Genomic DNA, 22,457 nt, shown 5'->3' with positions numbered 1-22,457 from the left:
GGGGGATAGTAGATTGACATAGGCTAATGTTTTTGCTGTTTGTTACTCGTCTTGTTGGCGGAGGGAAAGTAAATATGGACAGTTATTCTAACATGTTCAAAGTGCACATCTGAATTCGGTAAGAAGGACCACACATCGTTGCATTCTCTGTTAAGATGAATTACCATAATTTACATTTGATTTCTGTCATTTTGAGCACCGTAGGTGGACGCCGTAATTAGGTTATACACCCAATCAATGTACATGGGTCTGGCAAATTTCTCAAATGACCAGTAAATTAAAATGTTGCCAGTCAAATGTCAGACGCCACATTTTCTCAATGGAAACCCTGGGATTCTAGTTTTTAATTGTGTAGAGCAACTGGAGACACCAGTGTGAAATACCTGGTCTAGACTGAATTACTGACATAAGTTGTGGGAAAAGGTGTTTTATATAATTTCAGTTTGGGGGAACAAGGGGTTTCATTAAAGATGGGAAATTCCTTTTCTATCAGCATGTGTTAATGACTTGCTGTTGTGATAGTGTTTTTCTGTATCAGTGTGGAGGTTAGGCCTGGTATGAGAGTGCACTATGGGAAATGTGTCTATCTCTCATGAGATCACACTGGTATGATCACATCATTACTAATGCCATGGTTAGAGAGGGCAGAGGAAGTGAAGAGAGGTAAAGACAGACAGATGGTCGCCGGGCTCAGAGACATGGTGTACTACATGAGGCTGTCCTGCTGTCTGAGGCTTCTACACTGGCTGTGGGTAAGTGATGGGAGATCGTTAATCAGAGCAAGGAAGCAAGTAGGGCTATGAATTGCCAAGGACCTCACAATACGATATTATCAAGATACTTAGGTGCCGATATATGTATTGTGATTCAATACTGCTATTTTTTGTTGTTGAAATTTGATGTTGCAAACATATTTCTCACTATGTCTGCAGCAGAGGGACAAGAGACAGCATGAGAAAATGAGTTTATCAGTTGTGGAAATTAAAGTGCTGAAAACATGTTGGCTCATTATTTAAAAAGAAGATGGAGAACAAGCTATAGGATGAAAAATAAGTGTTTTGGCACAGGTGGCGTCGACTAGGACTAGCTAGCAAAAAAACGATGATAATTGGAGTCAAAGTATCAATATTAAAATAATAATTGCAATATGTAAGTGTATTGATCCCCCATCACTAGAATCAAGGGAGAGGACAGACTAAAAGAGGCCTTCGTATAGCTAGGAATGTGTGGCTACTGGCTATTATACGTCTGATCGAAGCAAGTTATATTAGCCCTATATATGCTTTGTTACGGTGGCTGGTTGTGCAAGTGTGACTTCATCATTTAAAAAAAAAAACTTGGTAATGCATATTTGAGTCATATTTTTTGCTGGTCAATTGTTATTAGCTTACATTTTCGTTCCTGCCGTAAAACCTTTTTCTCCGTAGTCAGTTGGTGTTGATGAAACTTGAGTCTATGTTTTTTGTGGAGAGAACTGTGATTTTCTAGCTATAGAATGGTTCGAGGAGGGAGACAGTTTTTTGGTGGCTTTAGATCAATGTTAGATCCAGACGCCTACCAGAGGGCACAGTTTGAGGTGCCACGTTTGTCTTGCAGAGTATATCTTACATACTAAGGCTTAACTCCGAGAGATGACTCTGGTAGGTACGATGGAGTTCTGAAAGGGGAAAGGAGAGACTTCTCTGATCTGACATGCAGTTTGCATGAGTCAGGGAGCCATTTGTTAGGCAAACTCTGACACGCTGTCATGATTCTTCTCTTTAACCATGAGCTCACTGTGCTGCGGACAGACTGGCTGACAACCACAGTCTCAGCTCTCACACACAGCCACACCTGTCTCATCCTCTCTCTCTCTCTCTCTCTCTCTCTCTCTCTCTCTCTCTCTCTCTCTCTCTCTCTCAGGCATGCATTCTCTATCTATTTAAAGGTATAGGCTAAACAACATAAACATCCACCCATGAACTTGAACTCTTAGTTCCTATCACTATCACACACACACANCATAAACATCCACCCATGAACTTGAACTCTTAGTTCCTATCACTATCACACACACACACACACACACACTTTCCCCATCCCTCCTGTCTTCCCACCCCTTCCGCCCTGTGCCGAGTGCTGACTATGCCTGTGAGAATTCTCTCTCGCACTGCAAGCAGAAACAGGCAAGAGAAACAGAGCACTGCAGAACATATATCACCCTCCTGCACTGCAAATCCGGGCCCTCCCTCTCTCCACTCCTCCCTCTCTCCACTTCTCCCTCCCTCCCTCTCTCCACTCCTCCCTCCCTCTCTGCTTCCTTTCTCCCCTCCCTCACTTAGTTCGCAAAGGTTTCTCCTTGAGCGTGAGTCCTGCAGCGCTGGGGACTAGTAGCAAGAGACTGACGCATTTGTCCTCCACCTGCCCGTACCTGCAGGGGAAGAGGAACCAGAGGGCGCTGGTCTCGTTTTGTCTCTTACGGATTCAACTTTAGCGTCACAATCTCCTCTCCTGTTTGTGCTTCTATACCCACGGCGCTGCTTTGCTGTTGGTGTGCTAGGTACTCAGCTGGAATAGGAATGAGTACAGCTCTCCCTCAGTCTGCCTGACACCAGCTGTTCTCTTCTGGACTGTAGTTTTCCTGTAAAGTTTTCCACCAGGAAGACGACAGCAGCGTGGATACCATGGGAGAGGTAGATTCATGGATTGTCTTCCTCTGTGATTCCGGACGTGTCAGAGCGACGGCTTCAGGATTCCGCTGTCAGGTTTGACATGTGAGGGGTATGTGTGTGAGATTTTGTTGTTGCTACTGAGGGTGACCATCAGTATGTGGCTGTGAAGAACCTGTTTGCAGACGGTGCAGTAGTAGATCTGCTGTGACCGGAGTCTCTACCAGCTGAGGAACTGTAGAACAGCCGTATATACCATTTTGGGTTTCCCGCTACATAGTCTTGCCCTTCTGTATAACTGTTTATGGAAATAGGCATCTCACAGAAATAGACTTCACCTTAGCCCCAGATTCTAGGGCCATTGCTGCAGATGATGGACTGAAATGGAGCCATGACGGCACCAGTGGGACTCGACAGCACAGAGGCTCACTGAGAAGCACCGAGGGACAGTGACCTGGACTGCGAGCCTGTAGCCGGAGCCAAGTGCTGCATTGCTGCATGTTTTTGTAGACACTAGGGCATCTGACTGGCTGTGCCATCTCTTCCAAACAGCCCAGCTACTGCAGCATTAACCTAGCTACGCACCTCAGCAGTATCCAGGACACCAGCTCTGAACCTGGACATCTACCTGGCTCAAGGACTTTCCCTCGACCATATTAACACACTGGACTGCTCTGGACCTCCGCCTGACTGAGCGCTCTGTCCAGGCTTCATTCTGCAACGTTGGTCCTTTAGTGATCTGATCTAAACTGAGATGGAGTACCTGGGGGACAAGCTGTCGGTGGCCCAGTCCCAAGTGTCTGGGTGGATGGGGAACGTACGCCGCTCCCTGCAGGGGGCGCTCAGCGTGGTGTCCAGTGCGGTGGAACGTGGGGGCAGGGGGGCCGAGGACAGCCCTGGTGGCTTCAAGAGGGCCAACTCGTTACGTTCTCTGGCCTCTCGCAGCCGGGACTCTTTCCGCAGGTTCTCTCTGCGCAGCCAGCAGCGCCTGTCCCTACGCAGGCGTCCTGGGAGCAGCACCCCCAACACCCCCACCGCAGTAAGACACACTTTGTTTACACTCACCCCCCCCATCCATCCTCTCACCACCAAATGGTCTCCCATCAGTCACTACACATTCCAAGCACCTCAAACTTGTCAAGGCCTTCTCTATTTGTATGTTTCGTGTCTTTGTCTATTTGTGTTGCCATGTGATCTCTCTCTCTCTGATCCTGATAGTTCCTGAATGTTCTGCTTTTGTTCGCTTCTCAGTGCTCACCCCCCTCTGCGCCTCATCTGCTTGTCTCTCTCCTCCTCTGATACCGTCTTTGACATAACACTAACCTTAGTCTGTATGTCTGCACCATAGCTCCCATTCCAGCAGTGTCACTGGCTCCTTAGGGCATAGCTTACTGTGGGCTGGAGTTGGGTTTCTCGCCGACCCTCACTCTTAAACTATGGTCTGTTTTTACCCTTTACACTTGTGGGAATTGGCCTATATGGATAGGGCTACATTTAAATGTATCAATTGAAAGGGAACAGTTTTGAGATTATGGGACAATTATTAGACCAAAGTTCAGGACACAATAGTTCACCTGATACCAGACTGATTCCAAACATTACACTGTTGATTTTATGTGCATTTGACATTTAATGTACTTCACCTCATTTGTTGAAAATGAAATCTGAAAATACTCTGGACACATTCAGTAACATGATATTTTCCTGGAAAATGTGGGGTAGGTGCAACATAAGACAAAATAATAACAAGGGTTTGACTGAGAGGACTAACTGCTGTCTCAAGTGTGCACAGTTCCTAAGTCACTTCCATGTACGTTGATGACTCAAAGAAGAGTCTTCAACTAGAAAGGTGTTTTTAGAGCTCCTAACTGTGGCGTTGAGGAACTAGAGCGAACACACTTGTAGTTGTTTGGAACACAGCCCTGCATCCCCGCCTCACACAATTACTGATTTTTACGCAATCCAAAAACGGACCATTATGAATTGCCATTTGGGTCAGGTGGGCCTCATTTCTAAGTTTATTCTATTGCCAACATGACTAGCTAAGTTATAAAATAGGATCTTACAGTGTAAGTCTTTCACAGGGCAGTTCAGAGAAACAGATAGTAATTTTGGTGATCATAGAATGGAGTCATGAGTGCATTCAGATGCGTGGTCCACAGCTCATTTTCTACACAATAGAGAAACACAGAAACACATTCTGTTCTGAACAACTCAGGGTATGACGCCATGTCATCTTGTAACTGTACATCAAACAGAGATCATAAATGTTGACACTGTATACTAGATGAGTTTTATGATATGGAAATGTAACGTGCAGATTTGGACTTGGCTTGCTTGTATGACATCAAAGTGGTATTTATTATAATCCTCAACGTCTCATCTTTCAAAATACATCGATTCCTCATAATTTACAACATTTTCCTCATTCAGACAGCAATAATTTTGCAAAACTTGACCAAATTAGCAGGAGGGATGGTAGCAACTTCTGTTGTATTCGGCGCATGTGACAAATAAAATTTGATTTGATTTCAACTTGTCACGGTGCTCAAGTTCAGATCGGCTGTCACTCAGGAGCCCCTTAAGGCACTGCATCGCTGTGCTAGAGGCGTCACTACAGACACTGGTTCGATTCCAGTCTGTATCACAACCGGCCGTGATTGGGAGTCCCATAGGGCGGCGCATAATTGGACCAGCGTTGTCCGGGTTACGGTTTGGCCGGGTTAAGCAGTCATTGTAAATAAGAATTTGTTCTTAACTGACTAGCCTAGTTAAAAAAAAATATATATATTTTTATTTTACCGTTATTTTACCAGGTAAGTTGACTGAGAACACGTTCTCATTTGCAGCAACGACCTGGGGAATAGTTACAGGGGAGAGGAGGGGGATGAATGAGCCAATAAAGTTTAAATCAAAAAAGTTGCGATACAGTTTGATTGCATTTTATGTAAGATTTACAGATTAGGCCTAGCTTGTTTGTGTGTCACTGAACAGGAGAATCAGTGTGTGCTGCCTGTGAGGAGAGGTTGTGATGAATGGTCAGAGCACTGAGGCCAGTGAGATGTGGGGAGAAAGAGGTGGACAGGGGCCAACCAGCTAATGGAGCGGTAGCGAGGATGATGGGAGGGGATTGGGGTTGGTCAACTCACTGAAAGGACCAGGGGGGTGGAGGTGGGGCTGCTGGGATGGATGGTGCATATGCACAATTAAGGCCTGCAGTACTGCTGGGTCCCGTTTGGCCCAGTTGGTAGAGCATGGCGCTTGTGGGTTCTATGCACTCATTACTGTAAGTCGCTCTGGATAAGAGCATCTGCTAAAAAAATGTATTTAAAAAAAGCTGTTCCCCCCCCCCACAGCATCTAATGCCCAGAAAGTCCACACACCTGTACCCTCACGTCTTAATCAGTTGCAACGCATAAACAAAACCCCGCAGACACGGCAGCCCTTTACCGATTCACTCTCTCGGTGTGGTTTGTGTGTACGTGTGTCCTTTTTAGCTGGAGCCTGTGTAGTTGTCCGTACAGTACCGGAGAGTCAGCTGGTGGATCATCCAGATACCTCTAATAGGCCCTGGTCTCCCTCAGGCTGACTTGAACCCACCATCTCTCCGTCTGGACCCAGTCCTCTAACCTGCAGCCTGTATCAGCCAGGCCTGGTCTTAAAGGGATACTTTGGGATTTTAGCAAAGAAAGAGTCAGATGAACTCGTTGGTACCATTTTTGTGTCTCTTTGTCAAGTATGAAGTAAGTTAGGGGTAGTTTTGCCAGCCAATGCTACAGATAGCATAATGACTGGAAGTCTATGGTAACGCTTGTTAGCAATTGCGCTAACGCAAGTTAGCAACTTCTTTCAACTGCACACAGAGACAAAAAAATGGTATCCATGAGTTCATCTGACTCTGGGGAAGTAGATAAAGGGCCTCATTGCCAAAATCCCAAAGTATCCCTATAAAAGTTCTTAAGCCAAGTCAGTCAGGTTTTACTAACATTCTGGTGTGCTCTGCATTCTTAGCAGACACTTGTACATTGCACTTATGTAATAATGACAGAACTAAATACCCTAAACATGTCCTTTTCAGTTCTCTATCAGAGGTCAGTGTTTTGGTAGCTCTGTAAAATGTGACTGGAGTGCTGCTCTGTTGTTGACAGGGGATTAGTGCTCATGGGATCTGTAGTCATGTTAGGATAGATGCAGAGGGTCGTCATTGACCAGTCTGTCAATGATGAGTGTGTTAACTGTTCAACATTCCTACCCAGAGGGGTTGGAGCAGGAGAGTGGGGCTGGTGTGATGTGTGTTCTGTTGTGTTAGTGTTGGGTTCATTGTACCTGCACTAACTAACCGGCCTGCGCTGTTGTCTGCTTCCAGGCAGCATGACCATATGTTAAATGTGTTGGAGCTGCACAGCACTTCCTCATTCATAGAGAATTGTGAATGGCCATTATACACGACAGAGATGAACTGTTCTTTTCCAGTTTGCACTAAGGAAATAGATTCATAACATGTCCAACTCACTAGTAGGCCTTCAGTTTTATTTTACCAGGTTAGTCTCATTGAGATTAAAAATATATTTTTTTTTAAACAGAGACCTGGCCAAATTACCAGAACATAAAGTGTCATACAAAGGCACATTTACAACATCAAACACTACAGTTTAAAAACATGAATTTACACATTGACCAGGCAAGATGCTTTGGAGAGGTTTGGTGCATTTAGGGGTCAAAACATTGAAAGCCCCCCCCACTTCATTGTCCACCATAGTTTCCACCCAGTCTTTAAAGTCATTCAAAGAGAACAGCTCCTGTAATTTCATGTCCTTTTGTAGCTTGTTCCAAAGCACAGTCAGTAAAATAGTCATGTGAGCTTAGGCGATAATTGTAATTTGTCTGCTGGACAAAATGGGCTATATCCTATTTTCAGCACATCAACCCAAAGTTGTCATTTTGGATTAAATTAAGAGAGTGGGTGTTATAAATAACTAGCCTACATTTACATTATTGATGAAAGATCTCTCAGGTCATGTTGATGTCTGTGATGGTGTAATCGTGGCAGGCTGTTATTATTCAGAGCTGTGATGTCTGTTTGGTCTAATTTTCCAAGGCGCCTCAAATTCTTCAGCCACATGTCAGGTTGACTGACAATCTCCCTTGGTGGTCAGCCCTTTCTCTCCTTCCATTCATCCGCTCATTGTTCTGTCGTTTCCCTTGACGCACCCTTCCTGTCCGCAGATGGGGGGGCGGGCGGGCAAGGGCTCATGTTAAGGAAAAGTCAGCTTCACTACCACTCTGATTCAAAATCACAGCCAGAAAGAAACCTATTTACCAGATAAGGTGCCTGGCAGGCCTGCTCTGTCCTTGTATCCAGTAGATTGTTGATAGCAGAGCCTACACCCTCACATTGTCAATACTGAAAGGCTTTCAGCAGCACTAATAGTCAGCCAGTTCATGCTATTTCTTAACCCTCTCAGTCTTGCTGCTATTGTTTGGTTGACAGGTAACAGGGTAGCCTCGGGAGTGGCAAACACGAAGTGAGGGTGTGTTTGGGTGTGTTCATCCACGTACACTGTGGATATGGTAGGTGTTCACAGAATTTAGATTACAGGAGATTTTCTTATTGAATGGTACATGCTTAGTCCTGTGCATTAGCTGTGTTCACAGACCCTTAGGGCTGCAATTCATTATATAATAAAGGGGTTTTATGAAGTGTGACTGTTTTTTGACATATCATAAATAATTCCTGCCTCAGACAAGACATGACAAGGTCTCTACTTTGTTGCTATTGTTACTCCTCTTTTTCTCAGTAAAGGCCTGGAGTCGATAAAGGTAGCTGTACTCGAGCACTGACCCAACCTGGTCTGTTTGAAAGGCTAAGCATGTATCTGGATTAACCTGCCTGTTTAATTGTCATGTGACCAGCATGTTCAAACCCATGGTTGGAACTGGAACTCTAATACTTGTTTAACAGCTAAAGCCAGATTTGGCACAGAGATCACGGTGTGGATTTGAAAACCAGCCTATGCTGTGATGTAGAGAGGACTCATATTTAGGGCTGTTAAACCTGGAGAATAGGAAGTACACTGCTTTCTCAGATGGACGGAGTTTCTCACTGTTCACCCTGGCCTTCTTTCTTCCTGTCAGGAAAGGCATTGATGATGAATGACATCCTGTACTGTTGGGCTATTTCTCTCTTTCTCCCTCTCTCTCTGGCTCTCACTTCCGTGCAGTGACAACAAACAAAACACCTATTACATTTCCTTCCATCCTTCTCTTTAGACAGCCTATTGTGTTGTTGTGCAACAGTGCATCTGTATAGCACGATGCCATGGAAGTCAATAGAGATCATGTAAGTTCAGCGAGATTTCTCTGCTTGTGTGTGTGTGCGTGCGCTCACAGTCTTGAATGCATACACAGGAGGAGTGAGTGGTATTAGGACAGTGTGCCCTCTGTAGCATCCTCATTAAAAGAGACACGGTTCAGTAGACAGCAAACACACAGTGGCTCACCAGTCTCTGTCCCTGTCGCTATGAGCTCATCCCATTACCTCTCATTATCCTGCTCACCCACTGTAGGTTTGGCCATAGCCACACAATACATGGTCATCAGGACCAGCACCTCACTCACAGACACAGCTGACCAATTGTCTGTTACTGTAGGCTGGGCGGGGCTTCAACCAGGAGCCAATAAGAAGCATTGATATTTTTATTCAGTCCAGCAGAGATTAATCCAGTTCTGTCATTTTGGAATCTGTTTTCTCTGACCTAGTGATATTCCAATGGTACATACACTTCTACTCCTTTTTGACTGACTTGTCATTTTCTCCCTGTCCATCTCTCTCTCTCAGGAGCAGTTGAAGCAGAGTGTGGATGGTGAGGAAGAGGGGCGAGACATAGACACACTGGTCCATGAGACAGACAGCCAGTATGGGACCTGGGAGACAGGACTGCGCACTGACGATAGGTGAATACACACACACACACACGTGGCTGCTGTGGCCTGGGCCAACACCTGTGAAACATGGTGTGCTCCTGTTTTTGGTTACTAATATGCGGATCTTCATTCCTCAATATGATTACAAATTTTCCCTGAGGCTGTACCCTGGTATCAGGACATCCCGACATTGCTGGTTCTGAATGCGTCTCAAATTGTGCCGATTCATTTCTCACTCTAAATATACAATACTCGTTTGAGCTTGAAATTTAACACTGCCTGGATCGATAAGTAGTATCGAATGGGTGCACTCTATCAGGTGTTCTGCTGGCGCAGCATTGACCTTTTCGACAAAGTCACTGAGCCATGTTATATCCAGCCTTCTAAATAGGGCAAAGTGGATAGTTAGCCCCAGGAACTGATTCTCTGCTGTCCTACCATTATGGCTAATGATGGTAATCTCAACATAAATCAAATAACATTTGATTTGTCACATGCTTCGTAAACAACCGGTATAGACTAACAGTGAAATGCTGACTTATGGGCCCTTCCTAACAATGCAGAGAGAAAAAAAGGTAAATAGAAAAATAATAACACTAGGAATAAATACACAATGAGTAATGATAACTTGGCCATATACACAGGGTACCAGTACAGAGTGGATGTGCAGGGGTATGAGGTAAATGTGTACATATAGGTAGGGATAAAGTGACTAGGCAACAAGATAAAACAATAGCAGCAGCGTATGTAATGAGTTAAAAGAGCAAAAGGCTCAATGTAGATAACCAATAGCTAAATGGACTAACTCTTTAACTAACTATTTAGCAGTCTTATGGCTTGGGGATAAAAGCGGTTCAGGGTCCTGTTGGTTCCATACCTGCTGCATCGGTACCGCTTGCCGTGCGGTAGCAGAAGGACAGTTAATAACTTCGGTGGCAGGAGTCTTTGACAATTTTTAGAGCCTTCTGCTGACACCACCTGGTATAGAGGTCCTGGATGGCAGAGAGCTCGGCCCCAGTGATGTACTGGGCAGTACGCACTACTGTCTGTAGCGCCTTCAGATGCCAAGCGGTGATGCAGCCAGTCAAGAAGCTCTCATTGCTGCAGCTGTAGAACTTTGAGGATCTGAGGGCCCATGCCAATTATTTTCAGCCTCTTCACAACTGTGTTAGTGTGTGTGGCTCATGATAGGTCCTTAGTGACGTGGACACAGAGAAACTTGAAGTTCTCGACCTTCTCCACTACAGTCCTGTCGATGCATGCTCGGCCCTCTGTTTCCTGTCGTCAACAATCAGCTCCTTTGTCTTGCTGACGTTGAGGGAGAGTTTGTTGTCAGTGACCTGGTAGTGTGGTGCCAGGACCTCTTCCCTATAGGCTGTCTCGCGATCAGGCCAACCACAGTTGTCGTCAGCAAACATAATAATGGTGTTGGAGTCGTGTGTGGCCATGCAGTCGTGGGGAACAAGGAGTACAGTAGGGAACTAAGCACGCACCCCTGAGGGGCCTTCTTGTTGCGGGTCAGTGTGGTGGATGTGCGGCCCGTCAGGAAATCCAGGATCCAGTTGCAGAGGGAGGTGTTCAGTTCTAGGGTCCTGAGCTTAATGATGAGCTTGGAGGGCACTATGGTGTTGAACACTGAGCTTTAGTCAATGTACAGCATTCTCATGTAGGTGTTCCTCTTGTCCAGGTGGGAGATGGCAGTGTGGAGTGCAATATAGATTGCTTCATCTGTGGATCTGTTTGGGCGATGTGTGAATTGGAGTGGGTCCAGGGTGTCTGGGATGATGGTGTTGATGTGATCCATGACCAGCTTTTCAAAGCATTTCATGGCTACAGATGTGAGTGCTATGGGGCAAAAGTCCTTTAGATAGTCCATGTGCCCAAGAACATCAAGGTACCCTATGGTGGTCTGCTTGAAACATGTAGGTATTACAGACTGGGTCAGGGAGAGGTTGAAAACTAGCTAGCAGGTTAGCGCAAGCTCTGAGTAAGTGTCCTGGTAATCCGTCTGGCCCCGCGGCCTTGTGAATATAAACCTGTTTAAAGGTATTACTCACATTGGCTACGGAGAGCTAGATCACAAAGTCATCCGGAACAGCTGGTGCTCTCATGCATGGTTCAGTCTTGCTTTCCTCAAAGCGATAATAAAAGGAATTTAGCTTGTCTGGTAGGCTCATGTCACTGGGAAACTCGCGGCTAGGTTTCCCTTTGTAATCCATGATAGTTTGCAAGCCCTGCCACGTCCAACAAGTGTCAGAAACGGCATAGTAGGATTCGATTTTAGTCCTATATTGACGTTTTGACTGTTTGATGGCTCGGGGCGGTCGTAGCGTGATTTCTTATTAGCGTCCGAATTAGTGTCCCGTGGCGCCTTTAGCTCAGTGCAGATGTTGCCTGTAATCCATGGCTTCTGGTTGGGATATGTACATACGGTCACTGTGGGGACAACGTCGTCGATGCACTTATTAATAAACCCGGTGACTGATGTGGTAAACTCCTCAATGTTATCAAATGAATCTCAGAACATATTCCAGTCTTTGTTAGCAAAACAGTCCTGTAGTTTAGCATTCACTTCATTGGACCACTTCCATATTGAGCGCGTTACTGGTACTTCCTGTTTTTCGTTTTTGCGTGTAAGCAGGAATCAGGAGGATAGAGTTATGGTCAGATTTGCCAGATGGAGGGTGAGGAAGATGCGTTTCTGTGTGTGGAGTAAAGGTGATCTAGAATTATTTTTTATTTTTTTAATTCGACTAGTTGCACAGGTCAAAAGCTGTTAAAAATTATGTAACACGGTCTTCAGTTTCCCTGCATTAAAGTCAACGGCCACTAGGAACGCTGCCTCTGGATGTTCATTTTCTTACTTGCTAATGGCGGTATACAGCTCGTTGAGTGCCGTCTTAGTGCCAGCGTCGGTTTGTGGTGGTAAATAGACAGCTACGAAAAAGATGGATGAGAACTCTCTCGGTAAATAGTATATCATAAGGTATACTAACTCCGGTGAGCAAAACCTCAAGACTTCCTTAACATTAGAGATTGTGCACCAGCTGTTGCATATAACACCCACAAGCTTCTCTTTCAAGTCTCAGGCACAGTTACTGATATTGAAATAAACAGATACTATGGTATCTATAGGTACTAACTGTACAGATACAATACCATCCCAGCCCTCCTGACACTGTGTGGTCAAGGAGCAGTAGCTCACTGAAACCTGCTTTACTTTACACCAGCTCTCAAAATAGCCTGAGTCTCTCTCAGCAGACTGGCGTACCACTGACCTCCTGTGGCCAGGAGAAGGTATCACAGCAACAAACTCCACACAGGTTGAAAATCTGGATAATGTTTTGTAGAAATTAATGGATGCTGTAAGAGTTTCAGATAAGATACGATATACGTCACTATTATAATGCAGTGGGTCATTGTCATATGAATCCAACTCTCTGGATGGAATAATCACCAAATAGTATGGTCATGTACATTATTGTGACTCAGCAGTGTTTGCTACCTTCATTCTGAAATGAGGAGCTTGTGGTCAAGTGGAGCAAGAGTCTGCCCGGTCATCCATTGTGTCTTCCAGTACATCCTCTATGAAATCTGATGCCCCTGCCTACAGTAAACCCAGACAGGAGAATATGACTCAGCCACACAGAGCTAGTAGACGCTGTACCTGTCACGTTGTTCTCTCAGCGGCAATGGCTGCATATAATAAAGACTTTTAGGAAGGTAGCCTAAAGTACTAGTCACGTCTGTCCTTCCTGTAGCCTGACTCCTGCCACGCCCACCTCAGACAGCAACCTCAGCCAGTCGCCTAGGAAACCCATTCCGCCCCACACACCAGGGGAACATGCCCCACACAGCGACCTGGACACTCCAGATGGCTTCTCCCCCTCGGTCCAGCCCGAGATGCAAATACTCCCCTTCCCTGAGGTAAGACTGACACCAACTTTTTAAAAGGACGTATCAGTGTAACAGTCAGATTTGCTTCTCGTGTGTTTATCTGTTTCTCCCTCTCTCCAGGCCTCCACCATCCTGCTGGACTCCAGTGCTCTGCGCTCCAGGGTGCAGCTGAGTAAGATGCGGGGGCCACGTTCGCGCCCCTCCAGGGTGGCTCGTCAGACTGCTGCTATGTCTGTACACCTTGAGGGACAGACCGCACCCACTGAGGACTGGCGCTCCCGAGACTCAACAGGTCAGGCTAGGACTCTGTTCTCATGTAGACACTCTGTCATATCTCCAGGGCATAAAATGAACACCCACCACTCACCAAATGCGGGTAGATTTTGGTATTGGCGGGTAGGCGTGTCTATTTCACCAGCCACGTTTCATATCTGCTAATCGCACAAAGAAATTTGAATCCTATATCCCACCTTCCGCAGCAACACTGCCTGTTTTTTGGCTATTTACATTTTTGTTCTAATTTGTTTGTTCTTCGATGTTAGTTTGAGTTTGCTTTAACTGTTAGCTAGTCAGATTCAAAATCTTAGACACACGTGACACCACTTATGTGGCCATGTTACCACGGTAACCTGAACATTTGTCTCGTGGTGAAATTTCTGTTAAAATGCTCGGGTCACAAAAAACGAAAAGAAATTGAGCAATATAACAACACATTACTTCTTACTAATACAGTCCTTTTTTTAGAAACATTACAAAGCATGGTCATTTTTATATAGTTATGGCAACAACAACAAAAATTGTCTCATGGCTCCATATTAACGCTTTTCCTCTTGTCCGGGACAAGTTTTATAAAAAATTAAAAAAAATAGAGAAAAAAAAGAAGGAAAAAAAGATGCCTGACAAGAAGAATATAGATTTGACTCGTCCGAAACGTGGCACAAATCACAATATCATACAGAAAGGCCAACATTGGAATAATATTCAAATCTATTTTTCATGTACATCAATAAAGGCCTAAGTGCTATGTCCAGACTGATGCTGACATGAGGGAGGTGCCAAACTTTAATGAGACTTTTAATGACATAAATATAGTCTAAACGCCAGTCATGCTTGACACATAATGGAGGATAATTAACATGAACATCTAATGGGCTGTTGACCCGATGCACGGTTTATTTAGATCAAATGATCACAAGACGGGAGAGTGAAAGACCTGTTGATCACCGCACATCACCCACCTTGAGTCTGAGTGGAGGCAGTCAGCATTTTGAAACTATTTAACCATAAAACGTTCAGGTTTTAAACAATTAAGTTTATGTAATTTTATTAAGCATGTCTTGCCTTGTTTCAAAGTAGCCTAGCCAAAATACGACCATAGGAATGTTGAGGGAATTATTTTATAAACACTCAATATGACATTGAAACCTGATTTATTTTTTTCATGTACTATTGATTTTCAAATCAACTTTATTTCATTGTCCTGCAGCCAAAGGCTAGTCATATTAGCATCCATGCTAGTTGATGCATCTTTAGATCTCTCCTCTTATATTTCTAACAGATATTTTCATCTCTGTCACATGAAACTGCTAACGCGTGCGTTGTGCTTTTGAGAATGGTCTTTTCCCGTTAATTGCATTTGGTAACATTTTGGCATAGCCTCCAGCTATGTGTGCATTTTTGAGCTTTTAATATGAAGACATACAACTTTTTTAACATTTTAAGCAAAAATTTGTTGCATCAGCCTTATTGCGTTTTTTAATGGGCAGTGGTTGTATGAATTTTGGATCTGTCGTCCCAGAACTGTCCCAGAGTCTGTTTTAAACCGCAGACTAGTCTTTGGACCCGTTCCGAAATGGACCCAGGGCTTTCCCACCCAGACCCGATATGCATAAATAAATAAATTATAATATAGAGAGAGAACACCGTGCCCAAGAACAACTAGACCCGTTCCGTATAGACCTGGTCGGACCCAGACCGGGTCCAATTTGAGTGAGGGAAGCAGTAGAAAAGTCATTTTTTAAAACTACTTTATTAACCTGAGCTGATACAGCGCGAGAGGAGGGAGAGAGGTGCCTCTCTAGCAGGCGGGGGAGGGGCCATACTGTGAGCAAGTGACATGAGGAGGGAGGACAAGAGACAGCAATCAACCAAGCCAACTCGCGCTGTAGTAGACTAATAGCTGCCATAGCTAGATTATTAATCATCAAATATGATTACAGAGTACCTGTCTTGGACTGAATCAAACCGGAACAAGAAGCTAGTTAAGCTAGCTAACGTTAGCTAGCTAGGCTAACTAATGCTGCAGTGCATGTGCTTTCTCATCCTACAGTTACAAACAATGGAGCCGCCAGGGATTTTTGGCCCCATGAAAAGATATCACATTGGGCCCCATCACCACAGGCCACACCAACCCTGCACAATTGCTGTAACCACACATCTCCAGAACCCAATCGACCCATTCAAAGCTTTAAATAACTCTACCTTTTGCAGGCTTGCAACTCTCTTGTAGTCCAATATTTACTGTACGATATTTACTGACAGTGAGCTGTGAAAATATAACATTGTGCAGACATGCATGCAACGTTCTGTGGAATTCACTATTTGATGCAAGACTGATACTCTCTATAAGAAATGTGCTAAAGGCCATTTTTTGTACAGTCTAAACGTAATTTTTATTTTAATGTTCTTGAATGGAAAATTCTCTTAACATTAATTAATAATTTAAAATAAATAACATAAATATACATTAACCTCTTCAATTAAAATAAATTAACATAACAAACAAAATAATAAAATCAGCAGCAGATTTTTGAACTAAGTATACATACCAACTAGAAAATTAGCAGCTGTAAAAGTGGAAATGGAAAACAAAATGGAAATGAAAAGGCCTGATGGTGGCGCTAGAGGAAAGGTCAAGTGGTCACCAAATCAATAGGTTTCTCCACTTGGGGTCTTGATTGTGCACAACAATTTTTATGGCAATCCAGCCATTATTTTGAGATATATCTTGTTCTCAGCCTGTGGGCATCATGTGTGTAGTGATCCAATATCCATAGCCATGCCATTTAACAGTCATCACTGGCCCTTGCTCAGCCTTACTCACCAAGAGCCCAGCGCTGAGCCTTCTTGCTAGCAAAGTCACTGATCAAGTCTTTGAAGTCCAGCTTTCTAACTAACTGACTTTCAATGGACAGCATGGCTTGACTGCAAAGTCTGTCCTGGGACATAGTGGCCCTCAAGTAGTTTATCAGTTTTAGCTTACTGAAAGCTCTCTCGCCACCAGAAACAGTCAGTGTGCAAAATATATGTAAAGCAACTCACACTTCTCCAGAAATGCTTTGCAGCTGCATCTTACAAATTGCATTCAGGAGACCAAGAGGGGACAAGTTAGGGGGGAAAGGGGCAGCATATACAGTGTTCAGGTGTCTTACTTCATGTTGAAACTCAGGTGTAAGATCTCTGGAATAGTTCATGATCAGTGGTTGGCACACAGAAGAGACTTTATCCTCACTAATCTGCCCAACTTTCAGAACAGCAGAAAATGATTCTACAATTTTTGCAGTGGTGTGGAACCTAGTGTCCAAGTCACTTGTGATGTTGTCCAAAGCAGTAAAAAACACTGTTCTGAAACACTGTTGCTGCACTGTCCTGAGCTGTCTCCTCTTCAGAGGTCTCATCATGGAATATCTTCCTTTTCCTCTGGCGGCTGTGTTCCTTGCTAAATTGAGTTGTAACATCCATTTGTGTAGCAATCAGTGTTGCCTCAGACAGGAGAGACTCCCATCCATCTCTAAGAGCCGGCATCTCTTCCTTTAAGGCTCTGATATTGGCTGCCTCTGTGTCAAGTGAGCTTTTTCCTGACTGGAGAATCACATTCCTGTCCTCAATGCATTGCAGTACCTGCAATTATGCCAACTGACATGTCATTCAACACAATGCTGCTCACCTCCTTCTTCAGTTGGGAGTAGGGCTGGTTCAGGGGGATGGGGATAGGGAGACAAGGCTGCTGAGCCTGAAGCTGCATCTGTTGGGCCTGGCACCAGGCAGGGGGAGGGACAGGGACAACTGATTTAGAAGGAATAGCTTGCTAAAAGTTTGCCTGCATTGATTAAAATGTCAACTAAAAGAGGAGCGAAATGTAAACACAAAATTTTCTGAGAAGATATTAAGTAACTTAGGCTAATTTTGCTCCCCTAGCATATTTCACTATGGACTAAGCTAACAGGTTCATTTCCACCACTCACGGACTACACCCACCTTCCTTTGTGAAATATTTGGTGACATACTGTCGCCCTTTCTTTTCTCTCTCGTGTCTTTCTTTTCGTTTTTGGAAGCCATATTTTTCTTTAGGAAGCTGAGACATGATGCTCCACCAGCACTCCTCACTCGCAATTCACTGCTAGCAAGTACCGTTCGCGCCTGGCTTGGGGTCAGGACCGAACCATTTCATGTAAATAGACAAGTCATTTAAAATTATACATACCCGTGACAATCATATCCGACCCAGACCCGTGATATTATTTATAATTCTGGATCCGGACCGGGTCTCGGGTATTCGGATACGGGTGGATCCGTGAAGACCTCTACCATAGACATATTTTTTTATCCTCTAAGGGACAACGGGACACCCTTAATTTTGAGCCCTGAATGGAATTATTTTAAGAGACATAAAAACTATTTGGTTGTAATTGTAAAGTTTCAATATTTTATAGGCTATGAAGGGTGGCTCACCACCTCCCAGGAGAGCCGTATTTTGAGACGGGCTTGAATATGCAGAGTGTAGCCTTTGTTTGATTCTCTATGGTAAAAACAAATATGTATTTTATTTTGTAAAGTGGTTCCTTGCATCATACGATTATGTAAAAATTGTGTTGCATACCTTTTTTGCCCGAAGGACAAGTGGCTAGAAAAGTTAATTTCAAGCCCTGTGGCTGGTAAGAAATCTGAGTGGCTAGTAGATTTTTCTCTTTCTGGTGTACCAAAAAGTACATTTTAGGTTTCTCTCTATCCAGTACCTTTCTCCCGCACACCTTTTTAGTATGGATTGAGTCGACTAGTTAGACAGGATGTTCTTAGATGGTCAAAGATCTGGTAGACTTCTGAATAACCTTCTATTTGTTATGAGTGTGAAATGATGTACTCAGAGAGTGTGTTGTCCTCCACAGAGGACAACATTGAGTTTTCCAAGCAGGAGGACTCAGACTCTGAGGAGCAGGAGAGAGGAGTAGACCCCCGCTCTGCTGCTGCCTCCTCCCAGCCCCAGAGAGTCGCCCTCTTTCCTGGGATGGACCCCTCCGCTCTCAAGGTGAGCCTCCCCAAGAGAAACAGATGTTGTGTGGAAAGCAAAGAGTTGACCAGGAGTGTAATGTAATGTTGTCACTCATTCTGCTGTGAAAAATTGGCCTTTGATATGTTCTCTTGCTGGTTTCTCCCTCTGTTTGGCAGGCCCAGCTCAAGAAGAGAGGAGACTCTGACAATCAGACAGACGGAGCCGCCCCATCTCCCTCCCAGCTGTCCCGTTCTCCTAAATCCCCCTTCCTGCCCCAGGCGTCCCGTGTGCTGCCCCCCTCTGGAGGGAAAGAAAATGGGTGAGATGGTGACCCTGTCTCTTCCCTCTGTTCAGCCTGGTTCTAATAACCCAAACCAGGGATTGTTGAGATAGTCAGACCAGAAGTATGTACCATTTGTAATGATTGTGCCTACTTTTGTCTGTCTGTGTCTTAGGGAGGAGGCCTCACCACAGTGGCTGAGAGAACTGAAGTCTAAGAAGCGCTCGAGTCAGTATGAAAATGACAGCTAAGTGTGAATGAGCAGGTAAGCTCTTCTCACAAATGTTCCTCACATCGTGAATCATTCTTATCTACTTTCATAGGGTACTTGTGCCCTAGGCAATAGACGTGACATTTTTCCACAAATTTCAGAATTAGACAATAATATTAAAGTGTGTCTGTTTTGCAAATAAATAACCCTAAAAGGCTTATGGTTTGTTTCTGTTTGCATCCTCCCTGTGTAGGTTGCCTTAACTGAATAATCTGGTGGAGAATTGGAGACAGAAGCCTTAACCTTTGACCCTGAGAAGATGGAAACTCTGCTGCTGACATTGTAATTTGTCATCTGTTTGTTCATTTTATCTGTTCTCTTCCTGCCCGGGTCACATACATGTGCATGGTGCCTTTTTGCAGACAACCTCGGTCTTATGGATGAAACGACCCAGGTTAAATATCTGGCTGCTCGGCTCCATTTGTCCATTTCCTTTGCATAGAGCCACTTTACCCTCTCACCTGACGGGAGAATACAAAAAGGGGGGAAACCCTTTCTCTCCTGTCAGGTTGCATTTCAGGACTTGTTAAACTTGTGGGACCACACGCCTCTTAACCTGGAAGTGCTTCAATAAGCTGGAGGACAGTCTAGTACCTCCACAAGATATAAATGTTTTTCTTTTTTTAAATGTATTTTTCAGGTTTGTCTACGCGTTACATTTCTATGTGTATCTATCAGTCAGGGGGTGTTGGTAATAGTCAACATAGGATAACATTTCTGATTTTATTTTTTGTCATTGATCATAAAGAACAAAACACTGCTGAACTAATGTTCAGCCAGGCTGTATATTATGTGTTAGTAATAAATATGGTATCTAATCATGAAATATTATATTTGTATTGTTGCTAATTTGACAGATGAATCATAACATGTCCGAGTGTTTAGTTTTGTACGGAGATCATTGCAAGTATCACTACAGCAGAGGCTCCCAAGCCCATTCCTCTGATGAACTGACTGGGGATCTGTTGTGTTGACCTTCTAACTGATGGGTGAAATGCTGTGGGTTCAGTCTCTTTTCAATCGTCATGTCTGAATATCTGTTTCTACTGGTGTTTGTATTTCTTAAGGATCCCCATTAGCTGCTGCCAAGGCAGTTATATACAATTAAAAAATAACACTTTTCGCAACACATTGTGTTCCCTCAGGCCACTACTCTACTAACACATATCTACAATACAACATCCATGTGTACGTGTGTGTGTGGAGTGCATGTGGGGTGGAAAAGGGGAGGAGAAGGGTTAATCACATTGGAGGACTCAATTACACTCCTACACACACACACACACACACAAATCAGCCTGTTCTTCCTCCCTTTACCTTCACTTACCTCTTCAGTGTAAGATCAAATGATTGTGTGTAATAGTGATGGCTGAGTGTGTAAGGAAAATATGATGGATGAGTGTGTACGTATTGCAAGGAAAATGGTCTAACTGTATGTGTTACCAATGAGCCATACATTCAATGTGCACTCCCTGGGTTCTGTTTTTATCAGGATGTCTGCAACATCTCCCATTTAGAGAGAGATTGTACCCACCTATTCTTTTATCACTACATCACTGTTGACAACATGTATGTTGACCATGTTAGCCATGCTGCACTGTCCCACTACTTCCATTAAGCACTTTGTCAGTTAATGCACTACAGCACTGACCTGTGCACTGGCTATTCTGTTATACGTCCCACCTTCCACATGTTCATAGACCGATGTTGGAATGCTAATGGAATGAAAGCGAATGTGTTGATTGGATCTTTGGAGTCGTCGTCCCTATGGTGTCCATGGCGTTTGACTTTGTCATGACTTGTCAGTTTGAGGGTTTATTTTTTTCTCTCATTTTATTTTTTAAAATAAAATATGTATATTACATTGTTTTAATGCCAGTGTCCAAAATTGTAACTTCTTAATAAAATGTACTGAGTTGAGCTTCTCACTTTGATGTAATTATTGGGATAAATGTTACTTCTGCATTTCAGCTCAGACCCACTTTCTCCAGTCTGCAGTATTAGGAAGTTCAATTGGTGTGTCTATTTATGGTGTGGGGTATAACAGAGGTCGATAGTGTTTGGTGTACCGGGTATAACAGAGGTCGATAGTGTTTGGTGTACCGGGTATAACAGAGGTCGATAGTGTTTGGCCCACACCAAAACACTATCAACTGTTACCCCAAGACTCACTGTTAACCCGACACCAAACACTATCGACACTCTGTTTACCCCTAACACCAACACTATCACTACCTGCTTATACCCACACCAACCACACGAACCTATCAACCTGTTATACCCCAACACCAACACTATCGACCTCTGTTATACCCGGAACACCGAACAACTATCGACCTCTGTTATCCCCACACCAAACACTATCGAACCTCTGTTTATACCCACAACCAAACACTATCGACCTCTGTTATACCCGGAACACCGAACACTATCGACCTCGTTATACCCACACCAAACACTATCGACCTCTGTTATACCCGACACCAAACACTATCGACCTCTGTTATACCCACCAAACACTATCGACCTCTGTTATACCCACACCAAACACTATCGACCTCTGTTATACCCACACCAAACACTATCGACCTCTGTTATACCCCACACCAAACCAACTATCGACCTCTGTTATAAACCCAAAAACAACACTATCGACCTCTGTTATAACCCACACCAAACACTATCGACCTCTGTTATACCCGGTACACCAAACACTATCGACCTCTGTTATACCCCACACCAAACACTATCGACCTCTGTTATAACCCCACACCAAACACTATCGACCTCTGTTATACACCCACACCAAACACTATCACCTGTTATACCCCACACCAAACCTATCAACCTGTTTATACCCAACAAACACTATCGACCTGTTTACCCACACCAAAACACTATCGACTTGTTATACCCCACACCAAAACACTGACCTCTTTATACCCCACACAAACACTATCGACCTCTGTATACCACACCAACACTATCGACCTCTGTTATACCCACACCAAACACTATCAACCTGTTATACCCACACCAAACACATGACCCTCTGTTATACCCTACACCAAACACTATCACCTGTTATACCCCACACAAACACTATCGACCTCTGTTATACCCGTCCAAACACTATCGACCTCTGTTATACCCCACACCAAACACTAT

At 44.1% G+C, this 22,457-nt stretch overlaps 1 protein-coding gene across 4 annotated transcripts in view; it reads left to right on the top strand.

Annotated features, from left to right (window-relative positions):
• The window catches only part of LOC111957482 (uncharacterized protein KIAA1671), a 39,881-nt gene extending 18,672 nt beyond the window's left edge, over positions 1-21,209 (top strand). For 3 of the 4 annotated variants that reach the window (XM_070437017.1, XM_023978316.3, XM_070437019.1), the window contains 7 exons: positions 9,487-9,602; positions 13,334-13,499; positions 13,590-13,761; positions 18,635-18,774; positions 18,915-19,057; positions 19,194-19,283; positions 19,483-21,209. In XM_070437017.1, the coding sequence (XP_070293118.1) occupies positions 9,487-9,602; positions 13,334-13,499; positions 13,590-13,761; positions 18,635-18,774; positions 18,915-19,057; positions 19,194-19,269 (813 nt within the window). In that variant the 3' untranslated portion in view covers positions 19,270-19,283; positions 19,483-21,209. The remainder of the gene's footprint in view (positions 1-9,486; positions 9,603-13,333; positions 13,500-13,589; positions 13,762-18,634; positions 18,775-18,914; positions 19,058-19,193; positions 19,284-19,482) is intronic. The other variant, XM_070437018.1, reaches the window with a different exon arrangement.
• The last annotated feature ends 1,248 nt before the right edge of the window (positions 21,210-22,457 follow it).

The sequence above is a fragment of the Salvelinus sp. IW2-2015 genome, linkage group LG33 (genome assembly GCF_002910315.2).
Source record: "Salvelinus sp. IW2-2015 linkage group LG33, ASM291031v2, whole genome shotgun sequence".
Lineage (NCBI taxonomy): Eukaryota > Metazoa > Chordata > Actinopteri > Salmoniformes > Salmonidae > Salvelinus > Salvelinus sp. IW2-2015.
The sequence above is the reverse complement of the archived record's forward strand: the minus strand, read 5'-3'. Positions and strand labels throughout refer to the sequence as shown.